Raw genomic sequence first — 24158 nt, 5'->3', positions numbered from 1 at the left:
TAGGGGCATATTATCAAGCATAGCGTTAAAATTATCGCCGCTTTAGCGGCAGAAAACTGCCGCTAAAGCAGCGATAATGGGCTTGATAATATGCCACAGAGAATTCCAATAGAAGCCCATGTTGACACCAGAACATGGGCTTCTGTGGGAATTATCAAGGGCATATTATCAAGCCCATTTTCGCAGCTTTAGCGGCAGTTTTCTGCCGCTAAAGCGGTGATAATTTTAACGCCGTTTCTTGATAATATGCCCCTTAATCTCCCAACTTAAAACGGCCACAAGGCGTGTTTACACAGTGGAAAAGGGAGGGGATGGGGCCTGAGGTGACGTGTGCAAACACGCCCTGTGGCGCGTTTTAAGTTGGGGAAATAATTCTCCTTCAATCCTGAGGAGAACTATCCCACAAGGTGCTTCCAGTAAGCGCTACTGCGCTGCAGAGAGATGGGCCAGGTCGTGCCCCTTTTTACACCTCTCTGCAACGCAGCTCTGTGGCGCTACCTGGAGATACCTGGTGGGCTAGTTGGACCCAAGGGACACTCAGGATTCAAGGGGACTTTATCCTCCAAATTAACACGGCCCCCGAGTGTGTTTGCACACAAGTCACCTCAGGTGCCCCCCTCCCTTCACCAGTGCCCTGTGGTGCATTTTAAGAGGTAGTTTTAATCCCCCTGCCCTATTATGTACTAGGGGCTTACAGAGGAGGTCATGCTAATAACAGGGGTACCCTGACGCATAGTGTTCCCTAGTGTATGTAGGTGTTTTAACTGTATTCTAAGTGTCTTTTAGCATAGCACTGGCTCTAGGACTGGTTAGTCAGAGTCAGTTACCACCAGTACCCATCTGAAAAAGTTGAGGGTACAGGATGATTTTACAACAAGGCCTCTTTCTGCTCCTCTGTTTGTTCTTTCTGCACGTCTTCCTTCTTCCTGCACTTTTCTTCGTCTTTCAGGACTTCTGTTGCTTCTTTCCGCATTTCTGTTGCTTCTTTCTGTGTATTATTTCTTCTTTCTTCACATGTCGTACCTCTGTAGGCATTGGTAGAAACTAGCATTTAAAAAACCTTAGAAATTCACTGAAAAAACCATAGGTTTCAGGCACGTTATAGTTACAAATTAGCATTTAAAAAACCTTTTTAATTCACTGAAAAAAAACATAGGTTTCAGGCATGTTATAGTTAGGAATTAGCATTTAAAAAACCTTAGAAATTCACTGAAAAAAACATAGGTTTCAGGGGCGTTATAGTTAGTTGGACATTTCACTCCTACAAAACCATTGAAACTCCCCCGTTATAGTTAGTTTAACTATAACTCGCCCGCCCGCAATGCACTGCTGATGACGTCACATATTACATCACTCATGACAAGGTGGGAACCTTGGAACTTTGAGATATATATATACATTTATATATATTTATATATATATGACCAAACAATCCAACTTCCACGGACACATCCTTGGACGAAGGCACGGACACGAGGTAGTAAAGATGAGGCAAATATTTATTCCTCAGGTCCACCCTCAACCCCTGAGGTAAGAGAGAAGCGTTTCGGATTACAAGAATCCTTTGTCAATCTAATTTGGCGCCATTATTTTCACAGTTTAAATAGGCCCTCAATAAACATAAACAACATACTGTTGATCACCACGCTTTTGCTGTGTACACTCTAGGTAGTAAATACATGCTCTTTTTCAGTAAAACTAAGCAATAGTATTGGTAAAAACATATTGTACTATAGTATTTACACAGTTAGCCTTTACCGTTTACAGCGTGAATAAGTGCATAATTAAAAACAATGCCACTCATCAAGAAGAAGGTGATTTCACCATCACCTCGAGTGAGCAATTTTTGGACATTTGTCTGTTTTTTATTGGACAATCAGGTGAAAGGGCAACAGCTGCAAATATGCAACATTTGTGTTTTTTTATTATTGTGTTATTTGATATGGCGATTGGTGAACAGACTTTGGTTGCACATTACTAAATGCTCACATTACTCCCATTCTTGATGAGTGGCATTGTTTTTAATCGTGCCTCCCGATGCACTACTAGTTGGGGGATAAAGTCCCCTTGTCTCCAGAGGGATCTTGGGGTCCAAGAAGCGCTCCTGGTACCGCCTGTAAGTCCTACACAGCCCAGTCCATTTTTTCTGCCACTCTGTAAACATTACTGCTAGTTAAAGAACCTTAGAAATTCACTGAAAAAACAAAGGTTACAAGGATGTTATAGTTAGCAAATAGAATTTTAAAAACTTAGAAATTCACTAAAAAAACAAATTTTACAGGGACGTTATAGTTAGGGTCAGATTTTACTCATACAAAACCAGATAAATTCAGCCGTTATAGTTACCTGAGTTAACTATAACTCGCACCCCCGCAATGCACTGCTTATGACCTCACATATTTCATCACTCATGACATGGTCAGTGACATCACTGAATATATATATTTGTGAAAATTAAAAAATATATAGAGAACAAAGAATAACAAGAGAAAAAAAGAAAATCAAAGAAATATACCAGAAGAAAATGTTAAGTATCATGAAAAATCACCTAACTATGAAAATTGTTTCTCTATTTGTATTATAACACTTTTATTATTGAATTGCATATGGCAGCATAGTTTGCCATCATGTGAAAGAGGGGTAACACAGTCTAGCAGTAAACATGGAAGAGGGATCGAGCACTATTGCACTTTAAGAAACGCTCTTGATTGTGAGACTATGGTCCAGTAGAAAGCTGTGAAGCCGAAACGCGTCTACCGTCTTTTTAACCCATGTTCTGCACTTTGGTGTACCATTATATATACCTGAAAACTACCTCTGCTGTGGTGGCGTGAATTCTGGCTGTGGCGGTCGAAATTCAAGCGTGGAATTAATCTTTGATATATTGATGCAGTGGCTGTACTGCTCATCACGAGCACTCGAGGAGCGAGGCGAAGCGGCTGGGAAATTTGCAGCCATTGGATTAATGAAGAAGTAAACCTGCAGACGCTTCTGCCTATAATGTGAAACTGACCGTGCATCCAGGGAGGCTGCGGCTGGAATTGGTGCACGGCGGCCGGCAACAATCGCTGTGGTGAGTACAGCGGCGTGGGGAGGTTTGTGGGCAGCAGCCCAAACGCTGCAGGTGCGGTGTGCAGGAGTGGGCTAATGGCCAAACCGCGCTGAGAGGAAAACAACCTTGATTGCACCGAGCTGGGTAAGCCAGAGTTACTCCTCCTTTCAGAATTACTAATGAGGAACACTGTCAGCACTGTAACACTTGGATGTGGAAAAACTGCTTTGGTCATGTTGATTTGGGAAATGAAACAGCAGTAAAATAGATCTTTAACTGTCTGTTTAGTGATCCTCCCCTCGATTTGAATATCCAGTTACATTGTAACGAGAGCACGCAAGCATATTCTCGACTCTTGCAATACATTGCATAATATTGTGAGTACAACAGAGAGGAGTGCAACCGGCACCGGAAGAAATATTGAATTGAAGAGTACAGCATTTTTTGCATAACAGGGTAATCGGTATAACATCGTCAACTTCTATGATAGCATGGCAGAAAGGAGCAGGAACAGAACATTGCGTGTTAGCGAATTACTAAATGATGATGCAGTGTCAATGACTAGAACTTACACAAATACAAATCAAGGCAATGGAACAAAGAGAACAATCACCGGTGTGATTAGAGAATTACAGCAAAATCAGATCTATGAAGTCAATAAATGGTGGGAGAAGGCCACCTTAGAAAAATACATTGAATTTAAGAGAGTACCTAGAGGATTGAGGATCCTAGTAATGCCTACTCTGAATGACCTGGATAGCGATTTGGTCAAACAATGGCAATCTGACACCAATGATTGTTCACTGAAATTAAGAACATTAATTATACATGCAGAAAGGAAACTGGTGATTTTAACAGTAAAGATCAAGGAATTAGAGGAAGAATTACACAAATATCCCTCTAATGATGAGAAGGATTTAATTGAAGCAATGGAGAAAACAATGAACAAGCATGAGACTTATTTACTACAGTCTACTCAGTTTTTACTTTGAGTCCATCAAGAAGGCATTCAGATGTGTCACACATATGCCATAAATTCAGAATGTTAGCACTCTAGTTGCTCATTAGATCACTGTAGTAAAGCTACTGCTCATCAGGGAAGTCTGCTGCTGGTATTGAAAGTGCATGTTTCAGTCTGCATGTCAGAATTTTTTAATGAAATAGAAGAGGATTTGAGAAGTCAAAATGTGCCCTAATTTTTCTTTCTGCAGCATTAATCATAATTTCTATGGCAAAATGAACCCCTCATTTTGTTCCTTTGCAAATTAAATGTTTTAAGTGTTACCACTTTATTACAATCAAGATGGCTTCAGGTGTGCCATAGTTTTGTCATAAGTAAGACTGTTAGCGCTCTAGTTGTTATTTAGAACACTCTGGGACATTTTGTCATTGGGCTATACTTGGGCTACATCTGGGTGATATTTGTGCTACATTTGGGCTCTTTTGTCTCTGGTGGCCATCTTGGGAGACTTATTTGTTATGAAGTTTCCTAATTTCCTCATTTAGTACAGTCTCCTCAGTAGGAAATACTTTCAGTTTTTTTACTTTGATTCCATCAAGAAGGCATTCAGATGTGTCACACATTTGCCATAAATTCGGAATGTTAGCACTCTAGTTGCCTATTAGATCACTGTAGTAAAGCTACTGCTCACCAGGGAAGTCTGCTGCTGGTATTGAAAGTGCATGTTTCAGTCTGCATGTCAGAATTTTTTAATGAAATAGAAGAGGATTTGAGAAGTCACTCAAAATGTGACCTAATTTTTCTTTCTGCAGCACTAATCATACTTTCTATGGCAAAATGAACCCCCTCAATGTGTTCCTGTTTTAAATTAAATGTTTTAAGAGTTACCTCTTTATTCCAAACAAGATGGCTTCAGGTGTGCCATACGTTTGTCATAAGTAGGACTATTAGTGCTCTAGTTGTTCTTTAGAACACTCTGGGAAGCTGCAGTAGAACACAAAGGAATCAACTGAGAGTCCCTGCCCTTGTTGGATGTACATGTTTTACTGAGAATGTCAGACTTCATTCTCACATGACTGAGAAAGATAATGTGAATTTACAGAAAATATGCTCTCAGGTTAGCTTATAGATCACCTTCCAAACCTCTGTGGGAAAAGCATGAGAAAATATTTGTCTCTCAAACATGATTAATGATATCCCAGCAGAAGGCTTTTTCACATGTTAAAATCACCTTAGAACACACCAGAATTCCTAAAATGAGTATGATACCATCAACAAATGATTTATAATGTAACTAAAGTCTTAAAACCTTCTATTAACTGCAATGCTTTTTAATGAGGTGCTAGCATGTATATTGGTCCCAAGATGTCTGCCAACACTTCTTGGATGAAGTGCTGACAGCCAATCAGATCTCATGATGAGATGTGTGGTTAGGCTCCGCCCAGATATATATGTGATTTTGATTTTCTCAGAAACTACTGAACAGATTGACACCATTTAAGCAAAAGGCACACGTCTGAACTGAGGACTACCTCTTTGCCATATTTGGTGTAATTCCGTTCAGCGGTTCGGACTGTAGCTGCGGCTAAAGGTCCTATGGGAAATTGCATGGGGAAAACATGTTTTGGGACCCCCCTTTTTCTTGGCCCCCGCTACACAAATCGTCCCGAGACTTTCAGGATAGGAGCGGACCAGAGCTGGCCAAAAGTTTTGAAAATTTCGCGAAGATCCGTCAATAGGCGCCAAAGTTATTGGGAATAGAATGTTGCGGATTTCCTATGGAAAATAGGTCCTAACTATAACTACCTACTGGCGACCGCCAGTAGGTAATATATATATATATATATATATATATATATATATATATATATATATATATTACCTACTGGCGGTATATATATATATATATATATATATATATTACCTACTGGCGGTCGCCAGTAGGTAGTTATAGTTAGGACCCTCTTTCCATAGGAAAACTGGAACGAACTGCGTTAAGTGGCCGCGCACGCCACAAATGGCGTAAAGTAACTTAGCATTTAAAAAACCGTACAAATTCACTGAAAAAACCATAGGTTTCACACACGTTATAGTTAGGAATTAGCATTTAAAAAACCTTGCAAATTCACTGAAAAAACCATAGGTTTCACACATGTTATAGTTAGCTGGACATTTTACTGATAAAAAACCAATGAAATTCCCCCGTTATAGTTACTGTAGGCAACTATAACTCACGCGACCGTAATCCTCTGCTGATGACATATGTGTCTTTATGAAAAAAAAATATTTGTAATATATGTATAGCTAAAATTTAATGTAAGAAGACATGGGCAAATAAGTGTCTAAATACAGTATTAGCATCAGCAGAGGATTACGGTCGCGTGAGTTATAGTTGCCTACAGTAACTATAACGGGGGAATTTCATTGGTTTTTTATCAGTAAAATGTCCAGCTAACTATAACATGTGTGAAACCTATGGTTTTTTCAGTGAATATATATATATATATATATATATATATATATTTTTTTTTTTTTTATTGCCCAGTCATTACTGGGTATAGTTAGGATCGTGTCTCCAAAGAAATCATTTTTCATATTGCTAATAACTTTAGTCACATTTGACAAATTTCCACAAAACCTTGCAAAAAAGTGCTACTTTTTGACTGGATCATGCTTTGAGAGTTTTGGGGTGATCTGTCAAGCGGGAACTGAGTAAAAGGGGGGGGTCCAAAAACATTTTCCCCACTAATATTTCTATTTAGCCACCACAACAGCGCACACTGCTGAATCGATTTACAGCAAATTTGACAGAAAGCTAGATCTTGACCCAGATAGAGCCCTTTTTGTGTTCTGGTGTAAATCCAGTCAGTAGTTTTGGAGAAATTAAGGTTCAAACAAAATTGTATATTTCACGCCACAGGGGATCCGCTGAACCGACTGATCTAAAAGTAAGATCTGATTGTCTGACACCACCTCAGCCAGGAAGTGGTGGCAGTGATATTAGGACTCGGTCCCAAATCCAAAGTGTGTTTTAAACATAAAGGGACAGGGTTGAGATATTCTGACCCTCTACGCCTGGTGATTGGGTCCTAGAGGGACCCTGCCTGGGAATAAAAACATTTAAAAAAAATAAGTTCCCACAAATTTGAGGAGGAACACAAATCTGCAGCAATTTTTTTCCCCAAAAAGAAGTATGTGATGGCCAGGTCAGTCGCTTTAAAACATTTTTGGAGAGGGGGGGGCACGCATTTTTGTCGCTAGGGACTCCCTCATCCGGGGCCAAAAGTATTTTTTAAGGCGAGACGGGTATACGGTGCCCCTCCCAGGGCTGTTTTTGGCCCCAGGGATCACATTGCGCAGGGCCTGAAGTATCTTTTAAGGGCGTCAGACAGACTCCTCCCCAAGACACTTTTGGCCCCGGGGACCCCATCCAAACGGGGCCAATAACATTAATTAATTTTCATTCATTAATTAGGTGAGGGGCTCAAGCCCCATCCCCCAGGCCGTATTCAGACCTGGAGATCCCATCCCTAAGGCCCAAAGTATATTTAAGGAGAGAGGGTCAGATCCTCCCATATGGCAGAGGAGCGTCGCCCACTGCTTTTAAGCAGTGTAAAGAAGAGATACATAAAATGATAATAACTTTAAGTTATTATCATTGTATGCTTCCCTACATGTCCTGCTGCTTTGCGGCAGACAGGTGGGGCAGGGGAGGAGTGGTTTACCCACGCCAAAGTGCGCAGTAACTTTTTGACCAGCCCTTTCGGGCCGGCCCAAACCAGTCATACGCACTTCATTGTTCTCCATGCAGGCTGCACGACAGCCAGCAAGGAGAACATGCCCACCCCTCCAGCCATGTCACGGCGCTCAGACCAGTCACAACACTGCACTGCAGTATTGTGATTGGCTCGGTGGAGGGAGCCTAGCTGCCTGCCTGCTTTCTGTTCCTGTCAGATGCAGGAGAGAAGGAGCAGAGAAGACGCGGCACCCAGCCTCTAGGTAGGTTTGGATTTTTAAAAATTATTTCGCCCCCCCATGTGACTCCACCACATCCACGAGCCATGCCGGCCGCCGTTGTGAGTAGTCCCCGTCTCAGAGCCTTTAAAGGTCCCTTGGGACCCCATCCCTTAGGGCCAGCTCACTTGCTGTGTCCCAGGAAGCCCATCCCGAGACACAAAAGTATCCCTGCCAGCCCCGGTGCGGGCAGAGAAACTTGTGTTTGCTCCCACTTGGCATTTTTAAAACTTCTGCTAAACGGGAACAAACACAAAGTCTGCTCCCAGAGGTGGGAGCTTTAAAATGCTCCCGCCAGCTGAGAACAGACTTGTGTTCTGTTTTCCTTCCTGCACTGATGCCGGCAGGGAAATAGAACAGCAGATTTCTCCTGTCTGGAGGGTACCCAGGGCCCCCTCCCATTTAAAGAAATACAGGTCTGGGGTCCACAGGTCCTAATAAGGCTTGGGAGGGGTCAGTGGGTCCCCCCTCCCCTGTTTAATGGTATTTGACTCTGGGGGATGGGGTTCCTGGGGCCCAAAGGCCAATCCTATGCCGCATGGCAAAGGCTTAACCCTAGTCGCGGATGGCTCATGGCCAAGTGTGATGTGGGGCTGGTGACTGGGTCAGGTTGGCCGCAGGACCTGACCATATGCCAGGCCCTGTAGAATATCTCCCACCACGAGCGGCTGAAGACTGTGCAATGCGAGAAGTTGCATTTACATATGGTAATAACATATTAATAGAAATTCCCTGAAATAACCAAAGGTTGAAGTAACATTATAGTTGGTTGAAATGTTCAGTAAAAATGTAAAGTTTTAAACTCTAAAAACCACAGAAAGTCACCAGTTATAGTTATGGTTATCTCAAGTAACTATAGCTCATGCCCAAAGTAACTATAACTTGCACCCTTGTCATACACTGTTAATTACCCCACATATTACATATCTCATGACATCTTCTATGATATCATTGATAATATCAGTGCAATATTTGCCAAGTGTTTTGGTTGTGACCAAGACTGTTGTTCAGCCGAAACATGTCGATGTTAGACACCTGTATCATACCGTAATAAAATTGACTTGCATCATGGTTGTGTGCCACTCTTTACTATATCAGTGAAGTTGTGGGGATATATATATGTGTGTGTGTGTGTGTGTCTAAAACCCAATGGAAGTTGCCACTAGGGATAGTGTTTACATAGGAAATGCCTTTTTTGTGTTGCTAATAACTTTGACTCCGTTTTACGAATTTCTACTTAACTTTCCAACCAAGTGCTACTTTGTGACTAGTTTGTGCATGCAAAGTTTCAGGATGATCCATGGTGTATGGAATGTATGGCCCCCCTCCTCGAGCCTGTGAGTAGTCCTGAAGACCCCATCACCAGGGCAGCAGTAAACAAAAGAAGGAAGGGGGTCCCGGTCCCCCACTCACAGCCTAATTAGGCCCCAGGAACCCCATCCAATAAAAGAGGAGGGGGCAACGTGGCCCCATCCCTGAGCCTAAAAAGCCCCGGTGAACACATGCCCTAGTGCTAGGTAATTTAGTGAAGGGAGGAGGTGCACGACCCACTTCCCAGAGCCTAATTAGGCCTTGGGGACCCCATCTCCCAGGGCTGAAGTGAATAATAACGGAGAGGGGGTCCACACAGCCAATACCCCTAGCCTAAAAAGAACCCACCAAGGCCAAATAATTAAATGAAGGAAGGGGACCGTGCAAACCCCTCCTCGAGCCAAAAACGGCCCTGAGGACCCCACCCCCCTGGGGACAGTAAGTAAATGTAGGGATGCATGTGGCCCACTCCACAAGCCAAATAAGGCCCCAGGGACCCCATCCCCTGGGGAACAAATGTAAATAAAAGATGTGCATTTGGCACAGGCCCTCCCTGAGCTTTTACAGGCCCACGGTCCCCATCCCCCGAGGCAAAGTGACTGATAATAGGGTGGGGCATTTGACCCACTCCCCAAGCCTAAAAAGGCATGAGGCACACATCCCCCAAGGCCAAGTAATTAAATGGAGGAAGGTTGCCTTGAAAACCCCTCCTTGAGCCTTAAAAGGTCCTGGGGACCCCATCCCTAGGAGACAAGTAAATAAATGAAGGGAGGGGAGCATGCGGTCCCACTCCCCAAGCCTAATTAGGACCCGGAGACCCCATCCCCGGGACCAAAATGTAAATAAAAGAGGAGGGGGCTTCCCTGCCCCTTCCCTGAGTCTTTAAAGACCCCAGGGACCCCATCCTCTGGGGCCAGCACAGAAACTGTGTCCTGAGGAGCTCAACTAAGGGACACAGTAGTTTCCCTGACCTCACTACAGTAGACAGGGAAGCATATGTTTGCTGCTTTCTGACGGCAGCATTTTTAAACCTCCTGCCAAACAGGAGCAAACATGCAAGTCTGCCTCCACCCGGGGGGACATTTAAACATGCTCGTGGCTGGGAGCAGTCTTCTATTCTGTTTCTCTGCCCGCACTCCTGCGGCCAGGTAAATAGAACACATATTGCTCCTGCCCGGAGGGAGCAAGCATAAATATATGCGCCCCCAGGCCGGAGCAATGACAGCTTCCACATCATGCAGGTTGGGAGCTGGGGCTCCCCCTGGCCGCTAACGTGGTGCTTTGTGGGTGCCCCAGGTGGGCACCAGAGCACCCTTCTATAATAAATAGAGGTCCCAGAGGATGGAGTATCCGGGCCCCAAGAAGCCTTGGGTAGGGGGGGGGCCTCTCCCCTTTTAAATAAGATACGGTCCCAGGGATGGGATCCCTCAGGCCTTTGAAAGCTCACTGGGGGGGGGGGGGGGGGGGGGGAGGAGGGGCTGCACGTCTCCTCCAATTTCTTTTTTATTTGGTCCCATGGGATGGGGGTACCATGGGGCTTATTGTGGCTTGGGGAGTGGGGAACCATGGTCCCCTCACTTTTTAAATTAAATGTAGCCCCAGTGGCGGGGTCCCTGGGAACTATATGAGGCTACCTCTACCCTTTTTTAATTGAATTTAACTCTGGAGATGGAGTCATCAAGACCTAATGGGGCTCGTGGGGGGTGCGTTCCCCTCTCCCACCTATAATTTAGAGAGGTCCTGGGAGATGAGGTCCCTGGGGCCACAACAGTTTTGGGCATGGGGCCCATGTGGCCCCCTACCCTTTTTAATGGAATTTGGTGACTTCTATAAGGTCACCTTTGGTCACTGATAGTAGCCAAAAGGCTGTCTCGCTGCACGTCGTTCCATTGTTTGAATTTCTCCACTATAAGAACCTGGATCTCATCAAGGATTTTGTACTAATAAACCTGTTTGTTTTTACACTATTGATTAACTGAATCCTTCATTACAGATGAAATCGATTAGTTTCTAATTAGGTTGATTACGTTTTTAACTAGGATTCAGTATTTGTGCATATATTTGGCTACCGTTTGCAGTACCGTTGAACCATCAAAAGGATCATTATAGGTTCTTACACCTATACTAACAAAATGTGTATTAGTTTGCACTGTTGAGCCATTGTATGTTAGCTTTCTTCATCTGAAACGACAATTAAAAATTTGCTTCAGAGAATTAAGTAATTTGAAAGGGGAAAAAAAACATGTATACCAATTAAATTGCATCACTAACAGAACAAAGAATTTGTGGCCTTGTATTAATATTTGTTGGATACGTACCTGCTAAGCATATTCCTTTGGTGCTGTTACATAATTCCACCATCACTCGCACCTAATGTTAAAAGAAGAATGCATTCATGACTTCTTACAGCCAAATTCAAGGCCTACACAAATTGACATTTTTGGCATGCAATTATTTACACTATTGTTTCCAACGTTACTTGATAAGTCTCCTTCTTCCCTTACACTTGATTATAACATTAACACAAAAAACAACAGATACATCGTGCAATAAAAACAAATATGAAGTAAATAAACCATTTAAAAAAGGGATGTAAGTGAAAGAAATGAATGATAGGCAAATGCAGGGAGTAGAGAACATGCAAAGCACGAAACCAAAAAAGTAAAACTTGAAGGGAGAGAGAAACTAACATGTTTCTCTGCATATATAATAGTCGTCAGGCTCTTCCATTGAAGTGTGTCATTGTACACTTAATGGCGGAATACAAGTAAAGAATGCCACATGTACTGTGAGGCTAATTCAATAGCCAAGTGCTCCCATGTATCGTAGCAAAGATATTACTTAAGTACAATTGAGTAGCATATCATGGGGTACCAAACTCTCCGTGTTATGAGAATTTGAAGATGATACCATCTTTGCCTGGAGTCATCTGTATGTGACCATTGGTGCAGCTCCCTGAGCACTGGCAGTTAGTTCCAGGCATGGGGAGAAGTTGACTAGAAATGCCCAGCTCAAGGCTAACTCCTGCTAAAGACCTTGGGTCTCATTTGTAGTAGTGTAGGGCAGTGCAACAAAGCACCTTGCTGTGCTGCCAAACGCCAACGTGAAATAGCAGGAATGCACCATATTTAAGCAGTACAGTGCATTCCTGTTCTTCCTGCCTGCGCTGGTGCCGTTTTGGCAGCCTAGCGCCATCTTAGGCACCCTTGCACCATGCATGAAGGATTGGTTTTGTGCAGAAAGGGGCACTTTCCTACACAAAAACAATCCTATGATGCGCTTTTCTTTTTCTATGGGCACTGCTAAATGCAGCAAACCTCGAAAGAGTTAAAAACGAGAAGAAATAAACATATTTCTCCTTGTTACCCCTCACCTCGGGAGGTATACAGATTCGAGGTTTCCCCAGGTTTACATCACTTTGTAAATCTGGGGCAGCGTCAAATTCCATCGGTGTTGCATCGGAAAACTCACCGCAACTCCTGGTCGGAGAGTAAGGTGACGCAGCAATTTGAACTGCGCCGCTTTACTAATGATTTATGAGGCCACTCAAAGCCACGCAGGGTGGCTTTGCATGGCTATATCAATCTTTATGAGAGCCCTGCTTCGCACATGCACCATTGTAAGTGGTGCAAAAGTGACGCGGGGCTCTTATAAATAATCCCCTTTGTAATTTGGTGTCAGATTCTGACTTTCGACAGATAGATGAGAAATGCTCTGAAACTCCAGATTAGCTTCCTGTTCTACTGATCGAATCAACTTGAGGACGTGATTAAGAGGGCACCTAGGGGCATATCAGTAACAACCGGCGATAATTATCGCTAAGCGCACTTAGCGCTAGGAGAATTATCGCCGGCTAGCGTGGATTTTTATCGCTGAGCTAGCATGCTATTAGCAACGCTTATCTCAAAAGCGATAAAAATCCTAGCGCTAACTGCCTAACGTGAGATTATTGCTGGAAACCCAGCGATAATCTCACGAAATGTGGCCTTAGCTTGTTGATAGGGACTTGTAAAGTTGGGCCTCAGGCCCACATTGGTGAATGAATAGACGCAGACACCCAGTGAAGGTACATCGGTAACTGGCCTCGAGCACGTGCACTCGGGCTCCTTTATTGACGGGGCCACGTCACTCATGACACCCGTGGTGGATGGGTGTGGGGTGCAGTGTGTCCAGCCCTCGAGGGAGTGGCTGGGATTACAGCTTCCTGTGAGACACTAGAGCGTGTCTCGCAGGACACTACAGGACTCACAAACTTAGCCATGATATCCACCTTCCATAGGATATCATGGCTAAGTCAGTCCTGAAGCAGGCGTAAGGAAAGTAGCGATAACAGGGGTTATCGCTACTTTTCCTGCCGCTATGCATCATAGCGTGGGGCTTGATGATAGGAGAAATGTCGCTTAGCGACATTTCTCCTGTCATGTCAGGTCAGGAATGCCCACTTTGCATCTCATTAGAGATGCGAAGCTGGGCGTTAAGAATAGGTGCGCTAATGCAAGGTTTCACGCGTTAGCGTGACCTTGCTAATTAGGCGATAAAATTATCGTCGCTTTTCGGCCGAAAACGGCCACAAAAGCGGCGTTAATTTCTATCGCCGCCTTGTAAATATGCCCCCTAGTATGCTTCAGCAATTTACCAGTACTAATTAATGTTGTGGTACAGGCAATCCTCATTACGCCTAGTCCAATCCAACCTTGACAATGTTCTGGCTACTGAGGTGAATCAAACGTTCAAGACCCTATTGAGGACTTTTGTAGCTAATCTGAACAATAAGCTTAATTCTCGCTCTTTCTCATTCCAGTCCACAGTGTTTTGGCATACCAATGCCTAAGCCAGTTTAAGGATATAATGAAAGCCACACCACACTGCTATTTTCTGTAAATCCTATGAGTTTATTTAAATAGAAAACATGTAAATAACTCCTAGATAAACTTGAACATTTTTGGTTTCACTCGCTTACAATTTATAATGACACATAAATATGTGAGGCAACACTCATGTTGCAGTCTGGCAGATCTCTTCCAAAGATGCCTCCCCCTTTTCTACCATCTCACCATTGAAGAGCGGTCCTAATTGTATTAATCTAAGGGCACAACAGATCTCCACCAAAACTCTACCTTCATGTTAAAAACTGTTATTTTAATTGACATCAGTAGCTCAAGTGGAGATCTGAGAGAATATAAGATTATGGCCAAACCCAAAGTCAGGACCCTTGGTTTGGCAACCACCATAGCCAGCAGGAATCTGTGCACTTGGTCTGCTACTAATATCTCATCCACAAGTATGCCTCCCCTAGATTCCCTGAAACTATTAATCCAGTGCATTATAGTTGATGGAGCATAATTTGTTTAAGAATGATTTTGCTTGGTCAAATCCTGCTAATTGCGTGTGAATTACTAAAAACATACTTAAAGAAACATGACCAATATTGTGTCTCGTTGAACACTGAGAGTTTTTAAACTGCATTGTAAAAATATGCAGAAAAGGTCGTACACTGGTGAAGTTGAGACATATACAATAAAAGAGAGAAAGATTACTAATGTGTTATGATGGTAATGTGAAAAATAATAATGCAGTTGATGTGTTTTTAGCAAAATATGCTTTGAAAAGATTGCTCTATTGAAATGAGACTTGCTATGTTTCTCAAACGTAAATCTGAAACTGCAAATAAAAACGGACTGATTATTAATGAAATACGATTAGACTAGGCTTTTGAAAATAATGAAATTATGTTATATATCAGTCTGCTTAAGCGTTTATGTTTCTCAAAGGTTTTAATGTCAATACGTTTTCCTTAGAAATTGCTGATTTTATAGTTTTCCCAAGTAGGCCTTAAGGCGTATTATGTCTTTTCACTATAGGCCTTAGACAAATGTATTTTGTCCTTAATTATTTCATTCGAATAAGAATAAAATGGTGACTTGATTGCTCTAGTTATAAGTATTATCATCAAAGTCTCTTTCTCACAGTTTGAATATCCTCTCTCTATGAATAAATTGTGTCAATCTAGTTGCAAGCTAGCTGTCCATTAACACTGGATTGTAACGTCTGCTAAAATCCAGACTTGGGCATACTTTGCATGGGAGGTGGATTCTTGGGTTACGACCACAGGGTCGTCTCAGCAAGGTTTTCGCCGTTTTTAGGTGAACATCGCTGGATATTCAGCGATGTTCGCCCTTTTTCCCGCCATCGCTGGAATTCTTATAGCTAATGTGCTGACCGTTGTTAATACAGTGCTAGGTTGGCGATAAGTTCCAGCGATAGGCGGCGATAAAAAAAACATGCTAACCGCGGTCAGCGATAATTATCGCTGCCTCTTGTTAATATGCCCCTCACCCTTTTGGCTGAAATGTTGACTATTCAGATTATTGCACGCTGTGCTTTAGTCCACCTTGCGTTTCGGTCCTGATAATCTACAACTGAACTTTGGTTTGCATGAATCCGGAAATTGCATACTGAAATTGTAATGCATATTCTTTCTCTTTTTTCCTCTCTCTCTTCACGCCAGTTATTTGATTCATGATGTATTTACTCTGAACTGTAATTGTGTTGTGATTTTACCTGTATTCAATTGATTAACCAAGTAACAAAAATTCTAATGTGCTTTTGTGTATTTGACCATTCATCTTAAGTGTAGATAAAAGTGCTTTGATAAATATTCCAAGTTTGTCATTTTTATTGATGCTATTATTTATAAGATATGGTAATTGATTATTGTTGTTAGATAGGCATTTCTTCATTACAGGTCCTCATGAAGGACTGTCTTCCGTCTCTAATTACTTGAGTTCCTATTAGCTCTTACAAAGATCTATCGGAGGGCCTCAAGATTTGTAAGTGGTGATAGAGTTTCTATGGGCCCAAACTCTTATAGTTATAGTTTTTCTTTTGCTAGTTATTTGAATTTTACGGTATGGTGGGTAACTTGTATCTATGCCCACAAATTTACACCACTTCTGCTGGATCACAGTCAAAATAAGGCAATTGGCGGCCAGAATGAAACATCTGTAATTTCAGAAACCAGTAGTTAGTTTTCACTAACAGGACACCATCCCTGAAAGTTCTTCGACTTTTTCACATAAACCTTTAAAGTGGAATACTCTTGGCACTGCTTCACTTCTAAACACTCTTTGTTTTACACTTTCCGGTTCAGTTCTCATATTGACCAATTCAGAATACTCAGCAGCAGTAAAGAACACTTCCCTATTGCGCAACAGACTTGTGAATTCCTCTTTGTTAGAAATGGGATTTCTGGCTGGCTAGGGCATGCGCCTAAGCCAGGCAGAAACCACCACTCTAGTCAGGGCTAGGGACTTACACGCTGAAGATCACCCCTGCTCACCCCGTAAGTAGCTTGGCATGAGCAGTCAGGCTTATCCCAGAGGCAATGTGTAAAGCGTTTGCGCAACACATACACAACAGCGACACACTAGGCACACCACAAAAGAAACTCCACACAAGGTTATATTAAAAAATAGCCTTTGTATTATCCATAAACACATTAGAACATAATCACAAATGTACACTGTGCCATCTGGCACTTAGGTTATACTTCATAGGGGATTATATATATATTATATATATGACAGGGCCAATCGGGCCACTGTCAGAGCCATAAGAACCATTAGTAAAAGATAAAGCTACCTGTAACTACTGGTAAAGGCACACTGGGCATAAACCACATTATGCATCATCACATTAGGCATAAATCATATTTTAGAAGTGTACCATAGTAAGAATCCCCAGGTGCATACATCATCTCAGGGCCTCGCGCCCTACCAGCACACCTGGTGCTCACAGGCTAACCGGCCTTCCTCAGGGGGCCCATCTGGAACTCCCCCACAATGCCCTATGTCCATCCAAAGTCAGGGCTTTTCCTGGCTTCCACTGCATCCCTCAATCCTGGGCACAATCTTCTCCTGGGGAGGGAGTGCAACTCACCCTTGTCCTCACCCACCAGGGGTCCTCCACGTTGCAGCTGCCCGCAATCTGGCGGTGCAGCTGTATAAACAAAAATCGGCCCTCCCAGCCCCACTCACCGGGGCTTACTTCTTGTTGCGCTGCGAGGCGACTGATGCTGCTCATGATCGTGCGGTGCAGGAAAGAAATGCGGAGGAACTTCCCCCCGGGGCCTCCGTCGAGGTTTCCTCCCTCTGGGGTCTCCCACAACCATAGGGTGCAGCCGCATGGGAATCTAATGGACAACCTGGGCAGTCGGGCACGGAGCGAAGTCTCCGTCAGCCCTGCTCACAATCAGGCGTTCGTCGCCTGATTTCCTCTTTTTGCCGGCTACCAGGCAACACGCGGGGCTCCCCCTCTCCTCACTGGAGCCCTGTCAACCGACAGGCGCAGACTTGCCTGCCTTCTGGTCTTCAGTCCTTCCACATACGAAGCAAAGTCTTCGTTGCCTTGGTTCCTTGCCACTTCCTCGGCTGCAGAGTATCTCCCGAACTGTAAATCCTCGTCCTCCTCACTCTGTTGGACAGCTCGGACCACGTAGTAGAGCCCCGGCTGCACCGCCGCAAGCTCTGCCCACAACCAGGTGATGCCTGACTTCCTGCTTTTGCGCTGCAGCCAGAGCCCAAGTCCCGGGCTATTAAACACAGCGCCTCCCACGCACTGTCTCGGCCAAGAGCGCCTCTTTGCTGACAAGACAAAGTGATCGCCTTACACCAAGCTTTCTTAACACTAAGGGGTTGGGCACACGGAGTGGTCATGGCTCTTCAGAGACCGCAAGGAAGCAAGACAGGCAGCACTCCCCACGTTCTCTAAGGGCTCACAACATGCTCAGTGCCAAAAAGTCCCTCAGGGCAGAGCTGGGCCCTCAGTACTCTGAAGGTAGGGGCAAAAAGTCCAGCGCTCACCATGTGGTGGTTCCAAGGACACAAGGGGCAGAGTTGGGCCCCTTAGGCCAGCTCACAGGGCCCCCTAGCAGAGGGGAAGTCTTGTGGCGGTTCCTCCTGGCGCCTAGCAGTCCAAGTAAGCACAAGAGGCACACAGACATGGGGTCACAGCCCCAATATTTATATCAGCCAGGTCTGCCCTGGCACAGGGCTTGGGGATCTAGTCAAAACCAGTTGTGGGGGCCACTCAACATTTTATTTAAAGTGCACAACAGTACCCTCTGACATCGCAGGTCCTGGCCTCAGACACACAACAGAGGGGTGGAGCCAGCTTTGTACAAGACAGGCACAGTCCTATTCAGGGTCAGGGGCTACTCCCCCCACAACTTATAATTCAGATCTGCCTATTCAGCCTAGCGTTGACTCACCCAGCACCTGGAGCGCGGCACCTCCCCAGTCCCTGTCACTCCAGAGCCAGACATGCAAAACACATCAGGCAGGCACAAAAACACATAGCACACAGAAAAGCCAACTTCTAAAAGTGGCATTTCTAAAACAGTGATAATAAATCTGTGCACACCATTATGCAGCATTTATTACCACAATTCCATATCAAAGTTGATCAAGCTACTCCTCTCAGATCAGGGATTACCACTGACACACCTATCAGGGAATCCCCAATGCATTCCGATGGGAGGGCAGCCTCACATCAGTGAGAAACCAAAATGGCTGTTTGTCACTACCAGGACATGCCATACATTTAAGACACATGTCCTACCTTTTACCTACAATGCAGCCTGCCCATAGGGTCAGTTAGGGCTTACCTTAGGAGTGACTGACATGTAGTAAAAGGGGAGTCACAGATGCGGCACCCACTTTATGTGCCACGTCACAGCGGCAGTAAACTGCACGCACAGGCCCTGCAATGGCAGAGGCCTGAGACATGTTTGAAAGGCTACTTTGGTGGGTGGCGCAAGCAGCGCTGCAAGTCCAACAGTGAGCATTTCATTTACTGGCCCTGGGTATCTGAGATACCGCTTTACAAGGGACTGACAGGTAAATTAAATATGCCAAACAGGTGTAGACCAATCGTACCATGTTTACCACAGAGAGCACACGCACTTTACACTGGACAGCAGTGCTAAAGTGCCCAGAGTCCTAAAATCACCAATGCCAGGTCAGAAAAAAGACTAGGAGGAAGGCAAAAAGTTCAGGGATGACCCTGCAAAAAGGGCCAAGTCCAACACTCTTCTTCTGAGCCAATCCACCCTTAAGCACAAGGCAGCCACCACTGTCTCAGCCACATGGGCACCACCAAAATCACTGCTGTTTCTACCCACCAGAGTTTAATAAAACTTTGGAAATGAGAACTGAAGGGTTACACATTTCCCATTCTTAACTGCAGATGCAAAATGTGCTCCTCCACTCAAACCTCCCTATGCAAGCCATCTTTATTAGCTAATTCGGCTGCCAACTGACATGTATTTACATGCTGCATTGCCCATCATCTCCCACAGAGATTTCTGGAACGTGGAAGTTATGCTTGTAATGGTATGAAAATTGCAGCCAGTTCCCCACAGTTGTTGCACTTTATCTCTTACTGCCTCGAAAATATGATCTGACTCTCCCAGGGACATACTATATGTTCCTCCACTACATCCCCATGCAATATGTATTTATTGGGTGCTGAGTAGCAATAGCCATTGACTTCCCCTTCTCTGGGTTGATCAAGCATCACTGGAGGGCTTCCTTTATTGAGCCAACTATTAAAAATAGTATTTTGAACAGCAACAGCGGTAAGCAGGGCATCCAATGGGAGTACAGATGGAAAAACTAACCTACAGATATATAATCTGGTATAGGGCACAACAAAAATGTAGGTCTCTATGTGTCTATTTAGTCTGATTGAATATTTTACAGAGGTAATCTGCTGCACTTTGAAATTCAGCAACAGGTGTCCTAGGACACTCACACTCTGAGAGAAATGCCACTCCATTTTGAATGCACTCCATTGGGTATATAAAATTTCCAAAGAGCTGAAGGAAGACACATCTTGCAATCCTCCTTATCTGATGGATGATGTGCTGCAGTGATAGGGCATTTATAGACTATATTCTAGATAAGGTCTCTTTTCTTATTAATTAATTACCGGTCTCCTCCATTGTGTCCTCTACTACACACGCTTGCTCCTTCTTGGATTTTTTTACTTCTTCCTAGCTGGAGTGTTTCCAGCTTTTTCTTTTAGATGCAGGTGACGGCTTTGATTTTCCTTGATTCATCTGCTACTTTTGGTACAAGTTCCGGTTGGCAGATTTCGGAGTCTGGCTGTCTTAATTTTGAACCAATGACACACGGTGAGTCAATCTGGCCAATTTCCAACCTGCTTTAACACCCTTTGTTGCGAGAGTTCCAAGGTTCTTCTTTAAGTCCAACCTTATTTAATCTTTATGATTAAATGTGATGAATCTTGTTGATTCTTTGGGCTACAGTTTATCGCTTATGCTGACAACATTGAAATAATGCTTAGATTTGATAAGAGATATGGAACAGCGTCAAAAAGAATTCACAGATATTTTGGGGAATGTGACCAAACGGACGAAAGGCAATTCCTTGATTCAGAATGCAGACAATATAGAGGTCCCACAACGCTCCCAGTCTAAGGATTATCCTTGATAAACAGCTTTCTTTCGACATTCATATAAGCTATCTGACTTCCAGCTGCTTCCATCTGTTCAGCATCATCAGAAAAATATTTTTTTCTTCCTAATTCCTCCAGGACAATAATGATGCAGGTCTTAATAGTACCCAAAATTGACTTCATTAATTCTTTATTTATAGGTCTTCAATTTCTCTTGACCCATAGAATAGTTTGAGCAGAATGCCTTGGCCCATCTAATAGTAGGGCTCAGCAAGCATTCCCACATCATTGGCCCATCTGGCATAGTTTCACTGACTACCAATATCCAAACAGAGCACTTTACACTAATGTAAACCTTGCATGATCTATCTATGTGGGCAACAATATACAGTGTTTATTCTTATTTTACTCTCTGTCTACCCTCTGCGTTCCGGTTTCCTGAACCTCATCTTCATCCTGAAATTCAAAATAGCCAGATTGGCTGGTCGTCCTTTGTGGTGGTGATGGGCAAGACCTGGAGTGCTTTACCCCTGACACTTAGGTCTGAAAAAAGTATTACTACATTTTGCAAACTCACTTATTCACCACATTTGGTTAGCAATTGTTCTGTACTTTAAGTTTTGTCAGCGCCAGGACACCCCTTTCTGGGGTAAGCATGCACTTTATAAGTCAAGATACAGGAATATAGAGCAATCTATCCACATGTAACAACACTGCAAGTAGAGCAAGAAACTTTGTTAACTTGTACTTATTATTTTGACATGGAAGGGATTTCCGGTACATCAGAGGAATAACTGTGTGCCTCTGTGAAACGTCTCATGACTATCCATTAGTAGATTTGTCTCACGTCCACAACTGATATGAAGCCTTCCATTACCTTCTGTAGCAAGAAAATGATTGTCTAGATCCCTTGATTCCAATCTCCTCTTGGGGCTTCCACAGTTGTTTTACTGGCAATCAGCTATCCAATTTCTTGAAGAAGTTCCTGATTCCTAAAATTTCTGTGGAAAGGATTAACTCTCAGCTACGTTCATAGAAAGTGGGTAATCAATTTAGGAATGGGTACCCGTATGTATTTATTGGGTGCTGAGTAGCAATAGCCATTGACTTCCCCTTCTCTGGGTTGATCAAGCATCACTGGAGGGCTTCCTTTATTGAGCCAACTATTAAAAATAGTATTTTGAACAGCAACAGCGGTAAGCAGGGCATCCAATGGGAGTACAGATGGAAAAACTAACCTACAGATATATAATCTGGTATAGGGCACAACAAAAATGTAGGTCTCTATGTGTCTATTTAGTCTGATTGAATATTTTACAGAGGTAATCTGCTGCACTTTGAAATTCAGCAACAGGTGTCCTAGGACACTCACACTCTGATTAGGTCTCAGCACAGTTCTAAGTGAAACTCTGCATACCCAAGCAAAAGGCACTTCCCCAAAGAAATGCGTGTTAAGTTCAGGAGTAACAATAACTGGAAAGAAAACAACTGAATGAAATTCCAAATTCAATATATAAAAATAAAGACCAATGTCATGAGCAAATAGAAACCAAACCCCTCAAAATCAGATAAGGAGAACAGTAGACATGAATTTTTTAGGTTTTAGGGCAAAAAGTGCAGATAAATTGAAAACAAATCACCAATGTAAGTGCTCAGTGTGTGGTTGACTGGGACCCAGGTATAACTTCAGGCTGAATGCAATGGAGAGGACGTCTGGTACACTAAGTGGATCCCACCATTTAACTTAATACCTTGGGACTTAATTTACTTTTTGAAACTCAAAGGGCCATATTTACAAGCCCCTACTGCAGCCGGAGCATCACTTTCTGACGTTCCGGTGGCGTTGCTCTTTACACCACCTTGTAAATATGCCCCTTACCGAGGCAGTTTGCTGCTGCAAAGGGGCGGGCAATGTGTGTTGCTGTGGGCGTTCTGCCGCAACACCCATTGCTTTTTGACCCTGCCCCATATTTACAAAGTATAGGGGAGCACCAAAAATAAGACCAGAAAATACCTGGTCATAAACAGGCGATAAAAGGAGAAATGTACATGCTCGTATTTTGCTTTTTCCATGTGTGCTGCATTATGCAAATTCCTTGTTAAGATTGTTTAGGAGCAGGAATGTGTCCCTTCTTGCACATAAACAATCTTCCCTGCCTCGCAGTCACCCTTTCAAGGGTGCCTGCGCTGGTGATTGGCTGCTTTTTTAGCACCAGCGCTAGGGGAAATGCAGGGATGCACCGCATTTTTGTAAATACAGCACATCCCTGCATTTAAAAAATGTCGGAGCATGGGGTTCCAATTTTGGAGTGACAACGGGATCCGACATTTTTTTGTAAATATCCCCCAAAGCGTTTTAATCGGACAAGCTCCTGCTGAAGTTGTTGGTTTTTGTGCCATAAGCTGTCAGCGGAACGGAGCAGGATTTCGTAGCTGCTGAGGTTGCTTAGCTGCTGGGATAGATTTGTTGCCTGGCCCCGGTTTTACCCTTTAGACTTCTTATCCTGTGCACTAACCACCACTGACTGGAGATTTCCCTCCACCCAATCCCAACTATGTCCTAGCCATTCTTCCCCACATTTGCAGCATTTCCGCTTTTGAGTTACAGAAATATTTACCATAAGCCCCATACTAAGATGACTCCCACCCAGCTATGCCCCTAGATGAGTTCTGGGCCTTCCTCCAGTCACTTTCCTTAGGGATGAGTTCCCCCTCAGTCATGGTCAAACGTCCTATCCCTTTTGCTGGGCTCAAATTCTGAATATCCGAGAGAGCCCTGTGAAAGATGTAGCCATTCCTGCTATCCCCATTTGGCATCTTCATTTCAAAAGAACAACTGTTTACGCTGCCCTTTGTTTTGGCAACTGTTTTATTCACCTTCTTAGATGGTTGATCCCTGTTAACTGACTGCTTGTCTACAACAGTCCTTCCTTCCTAAGCCCAGATGTCAAGCTAATGTCCTTCTACACCAGGATTGTTAGCATCCAAAATTTCCTGTTCCCTCAATGGTTGCCATGTCTCTTGCAAAATTAATCTAAACAAAACAGTATCCCACCTCGTATATGTCTAACATGCAGGGCTCTAGTTTCATTAAAGAAGAGCAGAGAGTCGCGGAGCCTAAAAGGTGTACCAGAGGTGTAGGACCCTTGATGTAAGTGTGACTACAGGGCAACTCCCGCAGCCGCGATATCCCATGGAGAAAGAGGCCTAACACCAATGGGTTGGACCTACGAAAAAGAAAAAAAACAACGAACTAAAGGGCAAGTATATACTTGGCCTTTTGGTGCAGTCAGGTACTTGTATCTAGCCTGAATGAATTTGAAAGCTCTTTGATCATACATA

The 24158-nt window shown here is 43.6% G+C and overlaps 1 protein-coding gene across 1 annotated transcript in view; it reads right to left on the bottom strand.

The window, feature by feature from the left end:
* GLDN (gliomedin) overlaps positions 1-24158 on the bottom strand; it is a 429338-nt gene that overhangs the window by 348301 nt on the left and 56879 nt on the right. Inside the window, exon 2 of the mRNA XM_085644191.1 lies at positions 11657-11708. Coding sequence (XP_085500317.1) covers positions 11657-11708 — 52 coding nt within the window. The remainder of the gene's footprint in view (positions 1-11656; positions 11709-24158) is intronic.

The sequence above is a fragment of the Triturus cristatus genome, chromosome 3_1 (genome assembly GCF_964204655.1).
Source record: "Triturus cristatus chromosome 3_1, aTriCri1.1, whole genome shotgun sequence".
In the NCBI taxonomy this organism is placed as follows: domain Eukaryota; kingdom Metazoa; phylum Chordata; class Amphibia; order Caudata; family Salamandridae; genus Triturus; species Triturus cristatus.
Note: the sequence above shows the minus strand (reverse complement) of the source record. Positions and strands in the feature narration are given on the sequence as shown.